This window comes from Cervus canadensis, chromosome 9 (genome assembly GCF_019320065.1).
Source record: "Cervus canadensis isolate Bull #8, Minnesota chromosome 9, ASM1932006v1, whole genome shotgun sequence".
Taxonomy (NCBI): Eukaryota; Metazoa; Chordata; class Mammalia; order Artiodactyla; family Cervidae; genus Cervus; species Cervus canadensis.
This window is the reverse complement of record NC_057394.1, coordinates 76,204,168-76,221,487: the sequence shown is the minus strand read 5'-3', so window position 1 is coordinate 76,221,487 and position 17,320 is coordinate 76,204,168. Positions and strand designations below refer to the sequence as shown.

General features: G+C 32.6%; 1 protein-coding gene across 6 annotated transcripts in view; it reads left to right on the top strand.

Annotated features, from left to right (window-relative positions):
* The window catches only part of PDS5B (PDS5 cohesin associated factor B), a 172,379-nt gene that overhangs the window by 63,893 nt on the left and 91,166 nt on the right, over positions 1 to 17,320 (top strand). For all 6 annotated transcript variants that reach the window (XM_043477450.1, XM_043477452.1, XM_043477451.1 and 3 more), the window contains exons 7-11: positions 4,065 to 4,145; positions 8,445 to 8,585; positions 10,771 to 10,886; positions 13,517 to 13,611; positions 16,514 to 16,659. In XM_043477450.1, the coding sequence (XP_043333385.1) occupies positions 4,065 to 4,145; positions 8,445 to 8,585; positions 10,771 to 10,886; positions 13,517 to 13,611; positions 16,514 to 16,659 (579 nt within the window). The remainder of the gene's footprint in view (positions 1 to 4,064; positions 4,146 to 8,444; positions 8,586 to 10,770; positions 10,887 to 13,516; positions 13,612 to 16,513; positions 16,660 to 17,320) is intronic.

The following is a 17,320-nucleotide window of genomic DNA, read 5'->3' as shown; positions in this document are numbered from 1 at the left end:
GACTGGAAAGGTCCAGTATATCTAAAAGTGATTTAGAGCACCAAATAAGAATGGAAAAAGAAACGATATGCAAGTATATATTTGCTTAACATTTTCTAGAATTGATGAGAAGCGTAAATTTATGAGTGAGGTAACAAAAGTGTCATAAACAGAATATAAACAAAACGCAGTGCAGACACATCCTGGAGAAATTGTAGAATGCTGAAATAGAAATAATGTATTCATACCAAGCATCCAGAGGGGAAAAGCACAGCCCTTACAAAGAATAAACCTTAAAGTGATGTCTGACTTCTCAGTGGCAAGGACAGATGCCAGAAGATAATGGACCTGTATTTCACAAAGTGCTAAGATAAAATAACTGTATACAGACACAGTTGCTATCCAGTTTGAGTGAACTTAAGACATTAAATATACAACTTGTCAATATACCCTTCCTGAAAGAACTACTACTCTTCAAATACTTTAGAATAATGGAAATTGAAACTTGAAAGAAGTAAAATGTAAGTAGTAGTGGTGAACAACAAAATGCTCTAAGTAAGAACTGATATAAAGCAAAAACAGTAGTAGTAAAAATTGTACTTATTTATTAAAGGGATATTAACAAAATGGTCCTAAACCACTGGATAAAAATAACATGTAAGATTGAATGACTTAATGGAGTCGGTGAGTGATATGATCCTGGTGATGATCAGGACAATACAGCAGTAAAAAATTTACTTTGAACATTAAATGAAGTACTTTTGTTAAAATTTTAAGGATTACAATGCAGGGAAGAATTAAAATAAATGTAAATGGACCAAATTTATTACTTCAGGTTGTCAGATTAAATTAAAAATAATCCACCTGGTCGTTGTTAATAAGAGATAACAGCAAAAATAATTTCACCAAAGGTGACACTAAAACGATGGGAAAAGTATTTGCCAAGCGCATATTGACTGAAGGGAAATTGAAGTAGCTTGTATTGATTTTAGGTAGTATAGTCTTCACTGGGTAGAGAAGGGATTTATACAGTGATAAACTACAGTGCTAAAATGATATCTCACTTGCAATTACATAGGCTAAAAATATTAGTATATAAAGCATATATTGAAAAAATTATAAGGACAAACTCACAATTTGGTGGGCCATTTTAAAAACTTCCCAGTAATTATAAATCTAATAGACCAGTGGTTCTTGAGGATTTTAAACCACAAAGCTAACAATGCTGTAGCACTCATAATTAATCTGTCAAAAGAATAAACCATAATGGAAATTACTAGCTATTTAGAAATGATAATTAAAATGGTAACATATTGAATCGTCTGGGATTCAAGTTAAATATTTTTAATACAACTTTATGGTTTTGTCCAGCTCAAGAAGTTATAAAAATATTATTAGAATGTACAGGTGGTAGAAGAAAGTAAACAATGAAGAATGGAAATTAATCAAATGGAAAACAGTGACATTTCAGAAAAACCTAAAATTGGTAATTTAGGTCAAATCACGTCAGATCAGAAAAAGGGAGATGGTATCAATAAACAGTTTTAGAATGAAATGAAGAACAGCAAACATTAAAAAGATCAAAAACAATTCCATGAACATTATTTTATGCTAACATTTGGAATTGGTCAAATTTCTAGAAAATATAACTTGCCAATTTTTTCTCAAGAGAGAAAATTTTGAATAACCTTTAACCAGTAAAAATTTTAATTGATTTTATTTATTAAAAAAATTTTTTTTAATTGGTTTTAGAAACTATATCCATAAAACTGGCAAAGGCCTTCCTCCCAAACAACCATGACAATAATGATAGCAACAGCTGCAGAACTCAAACCGAGCATAAAAGAACTTAAAACTCATCACCAGCTGATTTCTATTAATCATTTAAGTGCCATGTAATCCTGATATTTAGAAAGCTTTTTCAGATTATAAAAAGGAAAACATGTTCTACAATTCACATTATGAACAGACTATAATCTTCATAGGGAAACTAGACAAATCCAAGTGCAAGAAAGGAGGATGATTTAATTTAAAGTAAAATGGCAACCCACTCCAGTATTCTTGCCTGGAGAATCCCAGGGACAGAGGAGCCTGGTGGGCTGCCGTCTGTCGGGTCGCACAGAGTCGGACACGACTGAAACGACTTAGCAGCAGCAGCATACTCATATAAATCCAGTATGAAATAGCAATGGATAGTATCCAGAATGATACAAAGATGGTTAACAGTAGGCTAAGATATTTGTGGAAATTAACAGAGCAAAGAAAAAAAATATCAGTAGACCTATAAAGAAAACTATTTGCTAAAGTTCAGTATAACTTATAAAGAATATTAGCATATTTGAAATAGTAATTTCTTTAACCTTATAAGATTGTGCATGGTACTGCACTTAATGGTGAAATGATGAGGCATTCTCTTTGATGTTAGGGATATTGTAAGGATGTCAACTTCTACTCAGGAAAGAGACAAGTGTGCTGTTTCTAATCAACATTAACTGGAGGTCTTAAGTTAGTGCAATAAAACAATACAAACAAAAGATAAAAGAAGAAACAAAACAAATTAATTGCAGATGTTCTGACTGCTTGTACAGAAAAAACAGTGTACGAATTAATTTGTAGAACAAGTAAGAAAATTCTGCAGTTGCTAGGTAAAAGATCAATATATAAAAATCTGTTAGTGTAATTTGGAAAAAAATTTTATTTGTAGCTTTTAACAAAAATTTGAGCTACTTAGAAATTTAATAACTGTACGTGACCTTAGTGTCAAAAATTATTGCAGTTGATGAAAAAGTACATGTTGCATGATTTGTTACATTTATGTGATGGGAAACTCAGTATCATCATAATGTCATCCCTCTTCATACTAATAGATAACCTAGTCAAAATAGAGACTGTGAATGTGTGTGTATATGAGCATGTGTGTTTAGTTGGACAAATCGGTTTTTGAAAAAGAGTAAGAAAGTGGGGACTTACCTTAACCTGATGTTAAGACATTGCTTCCATATGTCTCTTTGACTGTAAAATCGGGCAATAATAGTAATAGACCAAGGGACATATGGAAGTAATGGAGACCTTACAAATAGATATATAGTTATATAGAAACTTGAGAGTGTGGATATTACAGGGAAGTCTCTGGAGGGAATAATGGACTTGAATGTCCATGTGGAAAATAATGCAAGATTCTTATTTCACACCATGCATAAAAATAAAGTACAGGCAGAATACAGATCTAAATATGAAAAGCCAGTGTTTAAAGTTTTATTCAAAAATATAAAACAACAAGTTAACATCAGTGTAGAAAGAATTTTAAAAATGTAGAGAGAACACAAGCCAAGTAGTAGAGAAAGCACAAGCCAAATAGGAAAAGATTGATATATCTGGTTATATTAAAGTTAAAGCTTCTATGACCTAAGACACCATAAGCATTGTAAAAATTTAACTATAAGATACATTGTGCATATAATTGACAGATACTTAGTGGATAGAATTTATAGAGAAACTTCACAAATAAGAAGAAGGCAAAACAGCTCATTTGAAAAATGGCAAAGGTAGTATTTATAGAAAATTACTTCTTATATGTGCAAGGAGCCATGTACAAGACAATTTAATGTCTATGAATAGGAGAATGAGTAAATAAGCTGTAGTAGGCTATATGGGCTTCCCTGGTGGTTCAGACGGTAAAGAATCCACCTGCAATGCAGGAGACCCAGATTCAATCCCTGGGTCAAGAAGATCCCCTGGAGAAGGAAATGGCAACCCACTACAGTATTCTTGCCTTGGAATCCAGTGGACAGAGGACCCTGGCGGGCTGCAGTCCATGATGTTTCAAAGAGTCAAACATGGCTTAGCGACTAAGCATGCACATATTATGTATTAAAATACTAAACAGGGATCTTAAGTTCTATTAGATTACTTAGTCTTCAGAGAAAAGTGTCTTTGCTGTGCTGTCTCCCTTTTATTCAAATTGAATTTTAGAGTTTTCTCATTCATTTATTTACTTAAGAGTAGCTTTTTGAATACAGGTAACATTTCCTTTTTCATATTTAGTGGTGTATAATATAGGTACTTTTTTTCCCCTCCCCCCTCAGAATTTAAACAAGCAAGCATATGATTTGGCAAAGGCTTTACTGAAGAGGACAGCTCAAGCTATTGAACCATATATTACGAATGTAAGTCTTCCTTGTCCAATTGGTTGTCAGAAAGATTAGCCAAAATTTTAAAGACTGCTCGAAGCAGAATTTTGGCAAGTAGTACATACTTTAAGATTTTTATTGTTTTAATCATTAAGTGTATTTTCTTTCTCCTTCTTATTTAAAATTATTATTGGTTAATATTTTCTTGATTACCTCTATCTTTTGTTCATTTCCTTCTTTCAAATTGCGTAGTAACTAAAACCGTTTTTATTTTGGTTAGCAAACTATACTGTTTTTATTGTTGGAAATTGAGTTAAATGTAATTAGATAAATCATATGGAACTTTTCATTATTCAGAGAAGTTGCTTACAGCTTTTTGGAAATTAAATTGATTTGTACAAGAAGAAGATATGAACTAATATCAAGACATAAAAATTGAAGGCAAGTATGAATGACAGCAATGTGGTGAAAGTTGCCTATCTTACTCTCCTTGGGATAGATTCCATATAAATCTACCTTTTCTGAGAACGGGAAAGAATTGCAGTGAAAAAGCCCTTTCATTATCATCTCAGGTCTACTTATTTAAGATTGACCATCTTCTCTTTGTTTTCAGGAGAAATGTATTCTGTCTGCTAGGTTCACTGATAGAAGCTTGTTGAGGTTTTATTTTACCCTCACAGTTGTGGTGAGCTGCACAACTCTGGGTGGCACCATTCACATTGTATTCCATGTGAATTTGTTCCATCCAGTGGAACAAATCCAGAACACAGTCTTGATGCTGGCCTCTGGAATTGTGTAGCAGGTCTGTCTCCACCCTGCTTTCCACTTTTATCCACATCTGAAAATGTAAAGGATGTAAATCTGTCATCTTGGAAAAATTTAAGGAGGAAAGCCTTTTGTAATTATGTATTTAATTTTCCAGAAGTTTATTGAAGGAGATTTTTTCTTGAAGTATACAAAATTTAATTTGGTATATAAAAATGTATCATGGAAATGGAACAATACCTTGGTAAATTCCAGTCTTTGTTGCTGGCTTATTTCTTAAGTAATTATAAGCATGTGATGATTTGGAAAAATGTATTTGATTTATAAAGAAACTGTTTTGGAGAGTGAACTTTCAGAAACTGGAGACTTGAATTATGTAATCTGCCTTAAAAGCTCCAATTAGATTTCCAGGGAATTCTAAATATTGATTTCTGCAAGTTTTGTGAGTGTTGTGTATTGGCTGGAGTAAATTGCGTAGATTGAGTGGATTGAGTTCTTTTTGTATGACATGATGGCACTTGAAATCTGTAGAGCCACATTTAAACATTCTGTTATTTAGTACCCCTTCCCTTTTCCTTTGCTTCAAGTGCCTGTGAATGATTGTCTCCATGGATATTAGGTATACTAGGTGAGCTCCTCCTGGTGGTCATTTATTTAAGCTGATACTGCCAAGCCAGTTTTTTTAGGGGAACACTTACTTTTTCTGATGCCTTTTTCTGGTACAAAAATAAGAAAATAACACTGTACTATGTTGGTATGCTTTGTAGGATTGGGAAAATAAATGTTTGATTGGGTAATAAAAGAAAGATTTGGAATAGAATGAGGTGATTAGGTTCATTATACTGTTCTCTCAACATCTGTGTATGTCTGAAAATATTTATGATAAAAGCTAAAAGAAAGATAAAAACACTTCTAGTAATCCCGTATATATCAAGGTAAAAACATTTCCCTGTCACTTACACCTTATGTTTCCTGCTGTTAGTTCTTGCTACAGATATAGACAGCCACTCCATACTCTATTATGTCTTTATCAGAAGCTGGGGATGGGGACAGGAGATACAGGATGAGTAGAATGGTCTGAGCACACCTTCAGTTACATATTTATTCCAAGTATTCTGTCATCATTTTCTTCTCTCTCCCTGTTGTCCTTTTTTTCTTGTTCCCCTGCTTTATTTGATAGTTAGCTAAAAAGTCATTAAAAATTGCTTTTTTTTCCTTCTCCTGTTCTCCCTTCTAAATCTACTTAACTTTTCTACTGCAAATCTATACAGTTACATGTAAAATACTTTCTGGTGAGTTTAATTGTCTTGTGGGGTTTTAGTACAGTGTAAAACTCATTCACTCTTTTTGGATTTGTACATGTAAAGCCATTATTCATTTATCTTCCTAGTAGAAAACTAACAAGCAAAAATAGAGGTAGGCTATCAAGGTAATATAACCCCGCTTCTATCTCTTTTTTACTTGAGTATTTTTTCACTCTCATGCATGTAGACACATTCAAGTTTGTTTTTTATAGATAGTGATGTTTTTATATGTAGAACTTAAGAAGTCATGTTGGACGAGTTATTTTTTTAAAATAGAATTTGTAATTTGACAACTCACAAAACTAAAAAGTACATATATGTATTAAAAAGGTACAACAGTATCAAAAACACAAAGTACATAGTGACAATTCAACAAATTCCCTATATGGATCACTTCTTGGTAATGTTATTTTTTTACCAGATCTTTTTAATCACAGCTTTTAGGGGATGACACAAAATTATTTTGTTGCTTTGAAAAAATGTGTTGTTTATCTTGATATAGTTAAAATTTGGTTAAATTGCTTAATCTCACTTAGTGTCAGTTATTTTGTAACTAAAGTTGATCATCTAAATTTAAGGTAGAATTTCTTACCAGGGTTTAACTTATTCCTCCTACTTGTTTCATCAGGAGGCAGTTGTTATTTAATGTTATGTGAAAATTAGCATTTGTAATGGAAGGACTCATGTTTTTTAGAGGGAGATACTTTACCCAAATCTGTATTTGCTGCTTCCTCTGAAGTGTACACCTTCAGGAAGTTGTTTTACTTATAATTGTATCATGGTACCTGTTATACATCATTCTTTAAACTGAATAGATTTTGTATACTTCTGTGTCAGGCACTGTACTAGGCTCTTGTTATACAGTGAAGACTGATTTGGAGATATGTGGAGATTTTAAGTGTCAAATAAATGTTTTTGATGAAATTTGTAAGGAGTTAAACCAGGCAGTGTTTTTTCCCCCCTTCCATTTTCAAATGAGCTTTTCCAGACTGATAGAAGTTTTCTCCAAACTGATGATTTGAGCACCAAGGTGGCCAGATTGGAAAGAATTATGTTTTGTTAAGGAAAGCTAGATTTATTTTTAAACAGGAGAAAGTTTTTGAATGGCAAAAAAAAGCCATTGTATCTTCAACTTGAATGAGAATTTAACCTTTGATGTCTTGAAATTCTTTTCACACAAAATTGATGAACATTACAGACAAACAACTTATTTTTAAAACCAGTAAATAATAGTAGAATAGAATTTTTTATTTTCTTCCCTCATGGTTAGGTAGTTTGTACAGGTTCATAAGTCCAAAAAACTTCATTTAAAAACAACCCAAGAACTAAAGGCCAGCAGAGAAGACGTTGAAATGTGAAATCCTTGACTATACTTTCCAGATAGAAAACCTAATTAAGCCAAGTTGTATGTTAATTGTCACAGAAAGAAGAGATCAGAGCAGCTTGTATGATGTAGAGAATCCTTAATGCCATTTTCAAGGAGATACTATGTAGGATATTCTGTGGGTTAATTTTTTCACATATTTGGAAGACTTTAAATAGATAGGAACTTGATCATTACGCCGTGTATTTTTTACCATTTTCAGTAGTAATGTGATAAATGTTTTGAGTGTAGAAGCTTGTGCTGGCTGCTTATAGAAGAAAATCACATTTGATTTTCTTTTGTTTGTGTGTGCTTTTAATTGGACTTTAAGTAGTGCTGTAAACCTTTGTGTGTGTGTGTATGTATATACACATTGTTTATCAGAATATAAAAGAAGATAGAAAGTATTAGATGTTGTTTTGCATTGTAAATATACAATTACATATTTTAAAAGTGGCGTTGGCTCCTACTGTGAAGGTGAAGGCTTTGTCTTCCGTGCTGTTCTCTCCCATACTGCTGTGGTGAACAAAATGTGACCCCTTGCCCTTAAGAAATTTATCTAGTAGAGAAACTAAGACATGTATACAAACAACTGTGATACAGAGTAAAATATGGTAAGTACCATAATGGGGAATAAAATGTGTTTGGTAGGTAGGCTGTTTATTGATATGTTAATTGATAAATCAATAGAAATTTCTTGTCTTTTACTATGTATCAGGTGAATTCCATGTTTTATCTTTTTTGGTAACCTCTGGTGCTTTCCTACCTTCTATTAGAAAACATTTTGATATGCCTGTTTTGACTTTGTATAGCATATTAATGAATTTAATGAAATAAAAAAATTTCAGAAAACTCACTTTATCTATGGTACTTCTATTAATGATACATTTTTTTTCTCAAAAGTTTTTTAATCAGGTTCTGATGCTTGGGAAAACATCTATCAGCGATTTATCAGAGCATGTCTTTGACTTAATTTTGGAGCTCTATAATATTGATAGTCATTTGCTGCTCTCAGTTTTACCCCAGCTTGAATTTAAATTGAAGGTAACTATTCTAAAAACATGGTTTTATCAACTAGATTAGCAAAAACCATTATTTGTGGCTTTTTAATCCTTATAGTGCTTTTAACTGAATGTTTTTAAGTGTGATGGTGTATTACTGTTACTTATTTACATGTTTGTGCCTTGCCTGTTTGTGTATTGCTGGTGACTGGCATGGTGCCTAGCAGATTGAATCTGCTTATAATTAATGATTAGCAGGATGAATGTTTTCCAGGTGATGTTTTCTGGGTTGTGACTAACTTTTGAGGTCATAGCTACACATCAAACTTTCGTTTCTAAGGCATAGTTTATAGTGGTTTCCCAGACCCTTTGATTGTGCCATAAAAATGGTTTAGAGGCTGTTATCCACATAGGGTGAAATATTTTCGGTTTATGAGTGTTATCTTTGCTTGCTTAGCCTGTATCGAAAGCGCTTTTGTTTTTCAGATCACTTTCTAGAATCTATTAGTAATGCCCTTATTACCTTGGCATTAAATTATGCCGTCAAATTGAGTTTCATTTGCAGGTTTGGGGCATATTTTTCTTTTTCAGATTGCTACATAAAGATTAAATAAATCTGGTTATAATTAATACTCTTTGATGAACCGCACTGTACCACCCAGAAAAGTTGTTAAATGATTTATGTGTTGTGTTTCTTGTTTCTAAAACTTTGAATTTGTCTCTTTGAAAGCTACAAAATAATCTGTGTTGATAGTGTAATTACCCCCAAAATGCAGTGAATAATTATTCTCATTTTATTCTGGGTATCGTTTTGATGTATTTGCCAGCTGAGCCATTTGATTCACTGGCCTTCCTCTGCCCGCTCTTTTCATGTCACTAACAGTTTTGATGAGGCAGAAGGCAGTCATACCTTTAATTATTTGTTGGCTTGATTTCATCTAATAAAAATATTAAATACTATAAGAAATATAAGAATAAGAAATTAGCATTGCTGCCTCTAGCAAATTTAACATCTATTATGGGAGGAAGAGGAAAAATCCATATCTAATTAGAGGCCAGATATTATAAGTATCATAAAAGATACAAACAGCATACAATTAAAGCAAAGGGAACAGCATGCAGAAACACGGAGAGGTAGGAAGGTGCTGAGTGAATTTGCAGAACACGAAGAATTACAGTTGCGTGGTTGTATAAAGTCAGTTTAAATCATCCCTGTCTCCCCGTTAGAATCTTTACCTGTGGAGCCTTAACGAACAGACAGATGTCCAGGCATTAACCTAAATCAGAATTTCAGGCAGTGGAGTTCGGAGATGAGTTTTTGGTTAGCAGTTTTTAATTTTAAAAGCCTTACAGGTCATTCTAATGTTCAGTCAGGTTTGAAATATCCTTTTTTGGAGGAATAGCGAAGGAATAATAAATCCAGATCATATCATAGAGTCTTTAAATGCTTGGCTTTGGCATTGGTTTAAAATTTCAAAAGAAATCTGTACAGTGCTGTCTAAGTAACTTGACTGTTGGTGCTTTTTAACAGTCTCAGGTTCTGTGTTCAAGTCTAGTATTGTGGCTGGCTCATCCATTTAAATGTTGTCATGTGTTAGAGGCACCAAGATCAGTAATGAAGCTTGAGTTCTTATCTGCAGAGTACCTGTGTTGTATATATAACAGAGACTTTAGTTTTCTTATCTGTGAGGCTTCATCACATTGTTGAACTCCATTACGAATCTGCTGTATGTAGATGAACTGACTCTCCTATTGGGAGATTTAGTGCGTATTTATTTCTACAGAGGGCTTAAACAGTCATACATAATTCTCTCTTTACTGTAGGCTTGGCCTCTGTCAATGTCTTTTCTTCTTTTTTTTTTCAATGTCTATTCTTAAAAACCACAGATAGTTTTTCAAGGGTCCCAAGTTGGTTTGATGTGAATTAGTTTTTTTTATTTTGAATGGAGACAAGCCTCAATTGTAGGCCAGGTCATTAAGTTTTAATCAAAGTTTTAACTTTTGGGATGAATTTTCATGTAGAGGAATATTCCTTTAATGTAATTTGAGATGATTAGAGCATTGAAGATGGCATTTAATTTTGTGAAAAATATATTGAACATTTTTTACGTATAATTCACCTGAAATTCATAGAAAGTTTTCAAGGTTTTTTAAGGGAAATCATGGGAAAAATTATTCTGAGTATATCTACCTCATGGTTTTAAAGCCGTGGTTGTGTTTTGTTTTAGAGCAATGATAATGAGGAACGTCTTCAAGTTGTTAAACTACTGGCAAAAATGTTTGGGGCAAAGGATTCAGAATTGGCGTCTCAAAACAAACCACTTTGGCAGTGTTACTTGGGCAGGTATATGATTTTGGTGTCCTGTTTTAAAGTAATATGTGTTTATATCTACTTATTAATTTAAAACAGCATCCACATTTAGGATTTTTTCATAAATGAAGTATTTTATATTTTGAAATTTTTGATGCTGATAGTGATTGACCATATTTACAAATTCCCCTTCTTTGTCTTCAGTAATTTTTTTTTTAGTAATTTTTAAAAGATGATATATTTAAAAAGCTATCTTACAAACTATTATAATCATGAAATTGAAGTATTATTACATAGCAGTATATGTATTATTACATAGCAGTGATTCATTCCAACTGCAAATACATCATTGTGTATATTATATATATATATAACAAAAATTATATTTAGTTAGATTATTTGGAGATTTGTAAGGATAAGAGTATCCATAGAATGGGTAAATAAATGATTATGTATGTTTCCCCTAATAACCTCCTTTCTACATTTCTTATGATAATGAAGAATTGATAATCTGGGCTTTGTTGTATGCTTTTAATGATCCACAAACCTTCTGAAATTGGTTGCAAAGTTTGAATGTGTTTGTGTAACTTTTCTGTGTGAGAAATTTATTACTTTTCTAAAGATTTCCCTGATCTTGAATATATTAAAACCACTTCTCACTGTCCTGGCTGAAACCTACTTTGACCTTGAGGATAGAGGAGGATTTCCCCCTCCCTCTTTTTTATTATGCTTATAACAAATAATGCAGTTAAGTCATAAATAAACAAGTAAATAAGATTGAATCTTATTCTATTTTCTTTGTATTGAAATATTTGCATTGTTACTGCTACTTTTCTTTCTATTTCACTACCAGAGCCTTCAGTGATTATAATACATTTCATCTTTTCTGGAGTTGTTTTTTCTAATTTGTTAATGAAGAGATAAGCCTTTATACATTAAGCCCTAAATTTTTACTCTGATTTCTTATTTCATATGTAGCTTAATAATAATATTTAACAAGGTGTGTTAAACTGATAAATCTTAGCCCATTGTCATTTTGAATTTGATTTCTAGACTTTTTCACCTTAAATACAATGAGCAAGAGGGCACAATATTTTATGTTTAATTAAATCATGCAACTACTAATAATGTCAAAATGTATTTTATTTGACATGTTAAAAACAAAAAAGTATAATTTTACATAAAGACATTTAATATATCTTTAAATCAGGAATTGGATTCACCAGACCATTGTAGGATTTTCAGAGAAAAAATTCTACTTTAAATTTGTTACCTTTTTATTACATTGTAGTTTTTCCTTTTACTATTAATGGCATAAGCAATCATATTATTGCCCATTTTAAGGAGCTAGAGTATTTATTTAAAGATGTCTTTTAATGGTGATATGGTACATGTTTAGTTGAGAATGGTATGGTACATAGATTGAGTACTTAGATTCACTCAGGAAACCATGTGAGAATAGATTGGTTTTATGTAGCTTTTTGAGTACTTCCTGAAGCAGTTTTCCTCCCAGTATTAAGCTTTGATGAGTAATTTGTGCCCATTCAGTAGACTGCTGTTTATCTTGTTGTTGCTAAACTTTGTCTCTTACGGTATTAGCTGGTATGAGATTGGGAAACGTTTTGATCTTTGAGAAATAAGACATGCGAAACTGTTGAGTGGAAAATCTTCTTGTTACTCAATATTTTTTTTTTAATCTCTGTTTTGTACTTCATAATGAACTTAGGTAAATCATAGGCTTTGAACATTGGTGGTTTAGAAATAACTAGACACCATATGTTTCCTGATGGAGGAACACGATACTGTTATCAAGTAGTCTTGCTTTAAAAAAAAAAGAACCTGAATATGATCAAATCTGTAGACCTGATTACTAATTTGCAGGATTTAGGAGAGAGGGGAACCTGGTAGTTGACATCAGAATGATAAGATTAGCAAAATCTAAACTGTGAAAAACACTGGGCACATAAACACAAAACAGTTGGTTCACCAGGTTCTAAGGGAAGAGAAAAAGAGAGGGGAAATATGAAAGTTAAAGATAGTTAAATAACACATCGGCCAAAAAGTTTTAACTTTCCAGAGATGCATACTGAGATACCTACATTTTTATGTAAAAGTTTGATTTGATATTAATGTAAATAATTATGATGGTTAACTATAATAGAAGTAATTATTGGCACAATTTTAAAGTCATAAAATAATACAGGGTTTAGTACAAGATCTGTGAAACATTTGTGAATGTTCTATATTTAAGAAAGCATAATTTGAGGAAGAGTTTTCATTTCAGTATGGGATTTAATAATGTACCCATGAACTATGTATATACTTAGCACTTGTATAAGCATGTATATTTTAAAGTATAATATTTATAGGAAAAATTTTGTCATTCCAGTTCTTATTTTTGAGCCAAATGTGTATTGTTCAAATATGCTCCTTAAAAGTACATAGTTCTCACAGGAGATTGACCTAGTTTAATATAAAAGTTCCATAGCATTTTTACATATATAGTATACAAATCTTTGTTAAAATATTCTGGTTGTGCTTTGAAATATGCTGTATAAATTATTTTTTCTTTTAATTAGAGAAATAAATGTAAATCAAGTGCAGATTGAACATGTCTGTTTCTCTTATACTAAAGATTACTCTGTGCTTTTGTATTTTTTCAGGTTTAATGATATCCATGTACCAATCCGCCTGGAATGTGTGAAATTTGCTAGCCATTGTCTCATGAACCATCCTGATTTAGCAAAGGACTTAACAGGTACTGTATACCCATAATGGCAAATATTCCTTGGTGCTCTTTGGGAAAAAAAAAAAGATAGGCTTTATATATAGGACAAAAACCTTCTGTTTTGTACTTTTTTTGTGATGTTAGTGGGTGAAGTCTTCAAATTTACCATCATGGTAGTTACTCTCTGAAGCTAGAATTTTGCCTCCTAGTACATAGGCTACGAGTCATGTACATAAAAAGTAGTGTTATCAGAGGCAGTGTTGGTTTCTTAATTTAAGAACAATTCTGAAAGTATTTCAGGCATTTGGATTTGAATAGGTCTTGACTTTGAATACATTATGAGACTTCAGTGGTCTTTAATATTTTGAAAACTTATGTGAGAGTCATTAATTTATAAACTAATCATGCTTAATGGAGATAACTTTCCTGAAATGTGTAAATTCATAAGGTGTTTCAGTTTTTATAGTAATGTGAATATTATGTATCTGACAGATGCCACTCTTAAGTTTTTTAAAATTATGAAATATTTCAGAAAATATAGATGAATATAATAGCCACTGTCTTCCTCAGAAATGTTAGCATTTTTCTGTATTAGTTTAGGAGATTAAAAGAGAAAAAGAAAATACATTGTAGATACAGTTGAAATGCTTTTCACAAGGGATTCTTTTTCCTACTTAGAGTAACTTCTCTATTAAATTTGATGTACAACCTGTTCATGTTTTTCTATCTATGTTACATGTGTACCTGTCTATAAATTATATGTAGTATTCTAAAAGTGATTTAAAATTTTTATTGAAAATATATATTAAATTTGACATAGTTCAATTTATTCCTGTGATCTTATTTTGTATTTTCTATTTTACATGCCTATTCTTTGCTTCTCTTATTTCTGTTTTTCCTCTCATCTGCTCAGTGTATTTTCTTCTCATTTTTCTGTTTTTATCCACATGGGCCTGGAAGTTACGTTCTCCTTCATGTTTTCACTGCATAGCTGACTAATTAAGTCTAAAGTTAATCAGAATACTAGCTTTCTGAGCAATCAAGGACCCTTGAATACTTTAACTCTGAGCAATCTCTTCCCCAACTTTCATATTATTGCTTATTATTATTGGGTTGGCCTTCAGGTTTTTAACTTAAAAATAAAAGACACACTGCATTTTTACCAAAAACTTTATTAAACTTCATATTCACTGTGAACTTTATTAAACTTCATATTGACTGTTTTGTTTTCCTACCTTCTACCATTTTTCAGGCAACTTCGTAATTTGATCTTCTCAAAACTTTTTTTATCTTTTTGAGCAAAGAACTGTTTCAGGTGCCTTTTACAGTCTTCCACAGAATTGAAATTTTTTTCTATTAGGAGAATTTTGTAAAGACTGAAATAAATGGAAAACCAAAGGTTCAATGTCTGGTGAATAATGCAAGGAATCAGAACTTCCCAGCCAATCTGTAACCGTTTTTGCCTGGTCATCAAGGAAACATGCAGTCTTGCATTATCCTGATGGGAGATTGTGTTTTCTGCTGGCTGATTCCAGATGCTTTTTGTTGAGTGCTGCTTTCAGTTGGTTTAATTGGGACCAGTACCTGTTGGAATCAATTATTTGGTTTTCTGGAAGGAGCTTATAATAAAGGACTCCCTTCCAGTTCCACCATATACACAGCATCTCCTTTGGATGAAGACTGGCCTTTGGTGTCTTGTTCCACAATTTCTTCTGTTCTATATTATTGTATAGTATCCACTTTTCATTGCCTATCACACATACTGTCTTTCTCACTGTTTGAAATAGTTCCATTTGGTAGAGAATGCTCAAGGTGGAGGAGCTTAGGACCTGGGCATTGGTTTTATGAGCTTTTTACATGATATTTGTCAACTGTTCATTTATTGAGTAGTATATCCATTCACAATCATAAGCCCTGTTTGCTGTTACTCCAGATCCGAACAACAAAATTATACCTTACTAGTCTTCTAATTAAAAAGCTGAATAATAATTTTTGTTCACCTGTGGTGAAAGTGAAAATGAAGGTACTCAGTCGTGTCTGATTCTTTGCAACCCCATGGACTATAGCCTGCCAAGCTCCTCCGTCCATGGGATTTTCCAGGCAAGAATACTGGAATGGATTGTCATTTCCTTCTCCAGGGGATCTTCCCGACCCAGGGATTGAACCTGGGTCTCCCGCATTGCAGGCAGACTCTTTACTGTCTGAGTCACCAGGGAATGTATTCACTTGTACCTCTTCTTTAAACCTGATATATCATTACTGAAGATTGTTCATTTTTCTTTCAGTTTTCTCAGTGCCAGATCTGAACTCCCATGTTTTTTGCTTTAATATTCTCCTCCAGTCTCACATAATTGTTTAATGTTTCATTTCTTCTGTCATCCCTTTGGTCTTTCTTTTAGTTCAGTTAAGTGGAATTGTCTTATGCTCTTTCCTGTAATCCTGTTTCTTTGCTGCCATTATCTTAATTTAATCTTTCAATAACCTCACTAAGGGTTTGCCTAGTTAAGGGAGATAGAAACTTGAATTCTCTATAGTCTTTTCCCAGCAGAACCACTTGACTTAACTATTTAAACCATTAAAAAAAAATCAAAGTGAAATATTTAACATTGATATATTTCTTGATTCATTTATGTGGCTTGTTGAATTAATGAGCCTAGGAACTGCTAAGACATCCACCCTGCCCCATAGATGGGGAGGGGATTTACTACTCAGTTGCATGTAAGCTACTGTATTTTGACTGAAGGAGTAACCTTCCTTCCTTCTTCCTTCTCTTTCTTCCTTTCTGTCTCTCCTGCTACTAATGTTTTTGAAACATTAAACTTTCTACTTAGGTTTTGTTTTTGTTGTGGTTTACTTTCAAAGGTCTTACGCAATCTTTTAAGACATTTTAATTGTCAAAGTTCCATTTTAATCATAAAATTTTATCTTTCAGAGTATCTTAAAGTGAGGTCACATGACCCTGAGGAAGCTATTAGGCATGATGTTATTGTGTCTATAGTTACAGCTGCTAAAAAAGATATTCTTCTGGTCAATGATCACTTACTTAATTTTGTGAGAGAGAGAACATTAGATAAACGGGTAAGTAGGAATAATAATTAGTAGTAGGTTTATATTTTGAATACTCGAAGTTTTAATAGAGTTTCACTTGCAAATATTGAGATTTAAATGAAATTAGCTCTTTTTTGGGGGGGCATTTTAATATCTAAAATAATGTTTATAAGAAGGTTTTACATTTTGTTACATTAAGTTTTGTTCATATTATTTGTTCATCCTCAAATGGGACAGGTCTAAGTGGTAGATTAGTGAGATATTTAACCCGTACACTAATCTTAATAAATGACTTTGTAAAGCCCTAGGACACAACTTCTCTTTTTCCTTTCATACGGGTATCCATTCATAGTCCTCTAGCTGATTGTATTATAATTTCTATGGAATAGAAAATAAAAGATGTTTTCAACATGGCAAAGCTAACTGGAGCAGAGCAGCATGCTTCTTGCCCACCTTCCCTGACCCCAGACCTTCCTCCTTGAGCACCACATAGCTCCCCTCACTAGTCAGCGGCTTCTGAACAGGGGACTGTGTCTTGTTATGTTTGTGTTCCTTGTTGCCTGGGATGTATTCGGTGCTTAGTGTTTCACTGAATATTCATTCTCCCCTCCTCCCCATTGCCTTTCCTTCATGGCATGGATTTTATAGACTTAGACTTAAGAGTGATTTTGATGAAAGATGAAAATCTTTT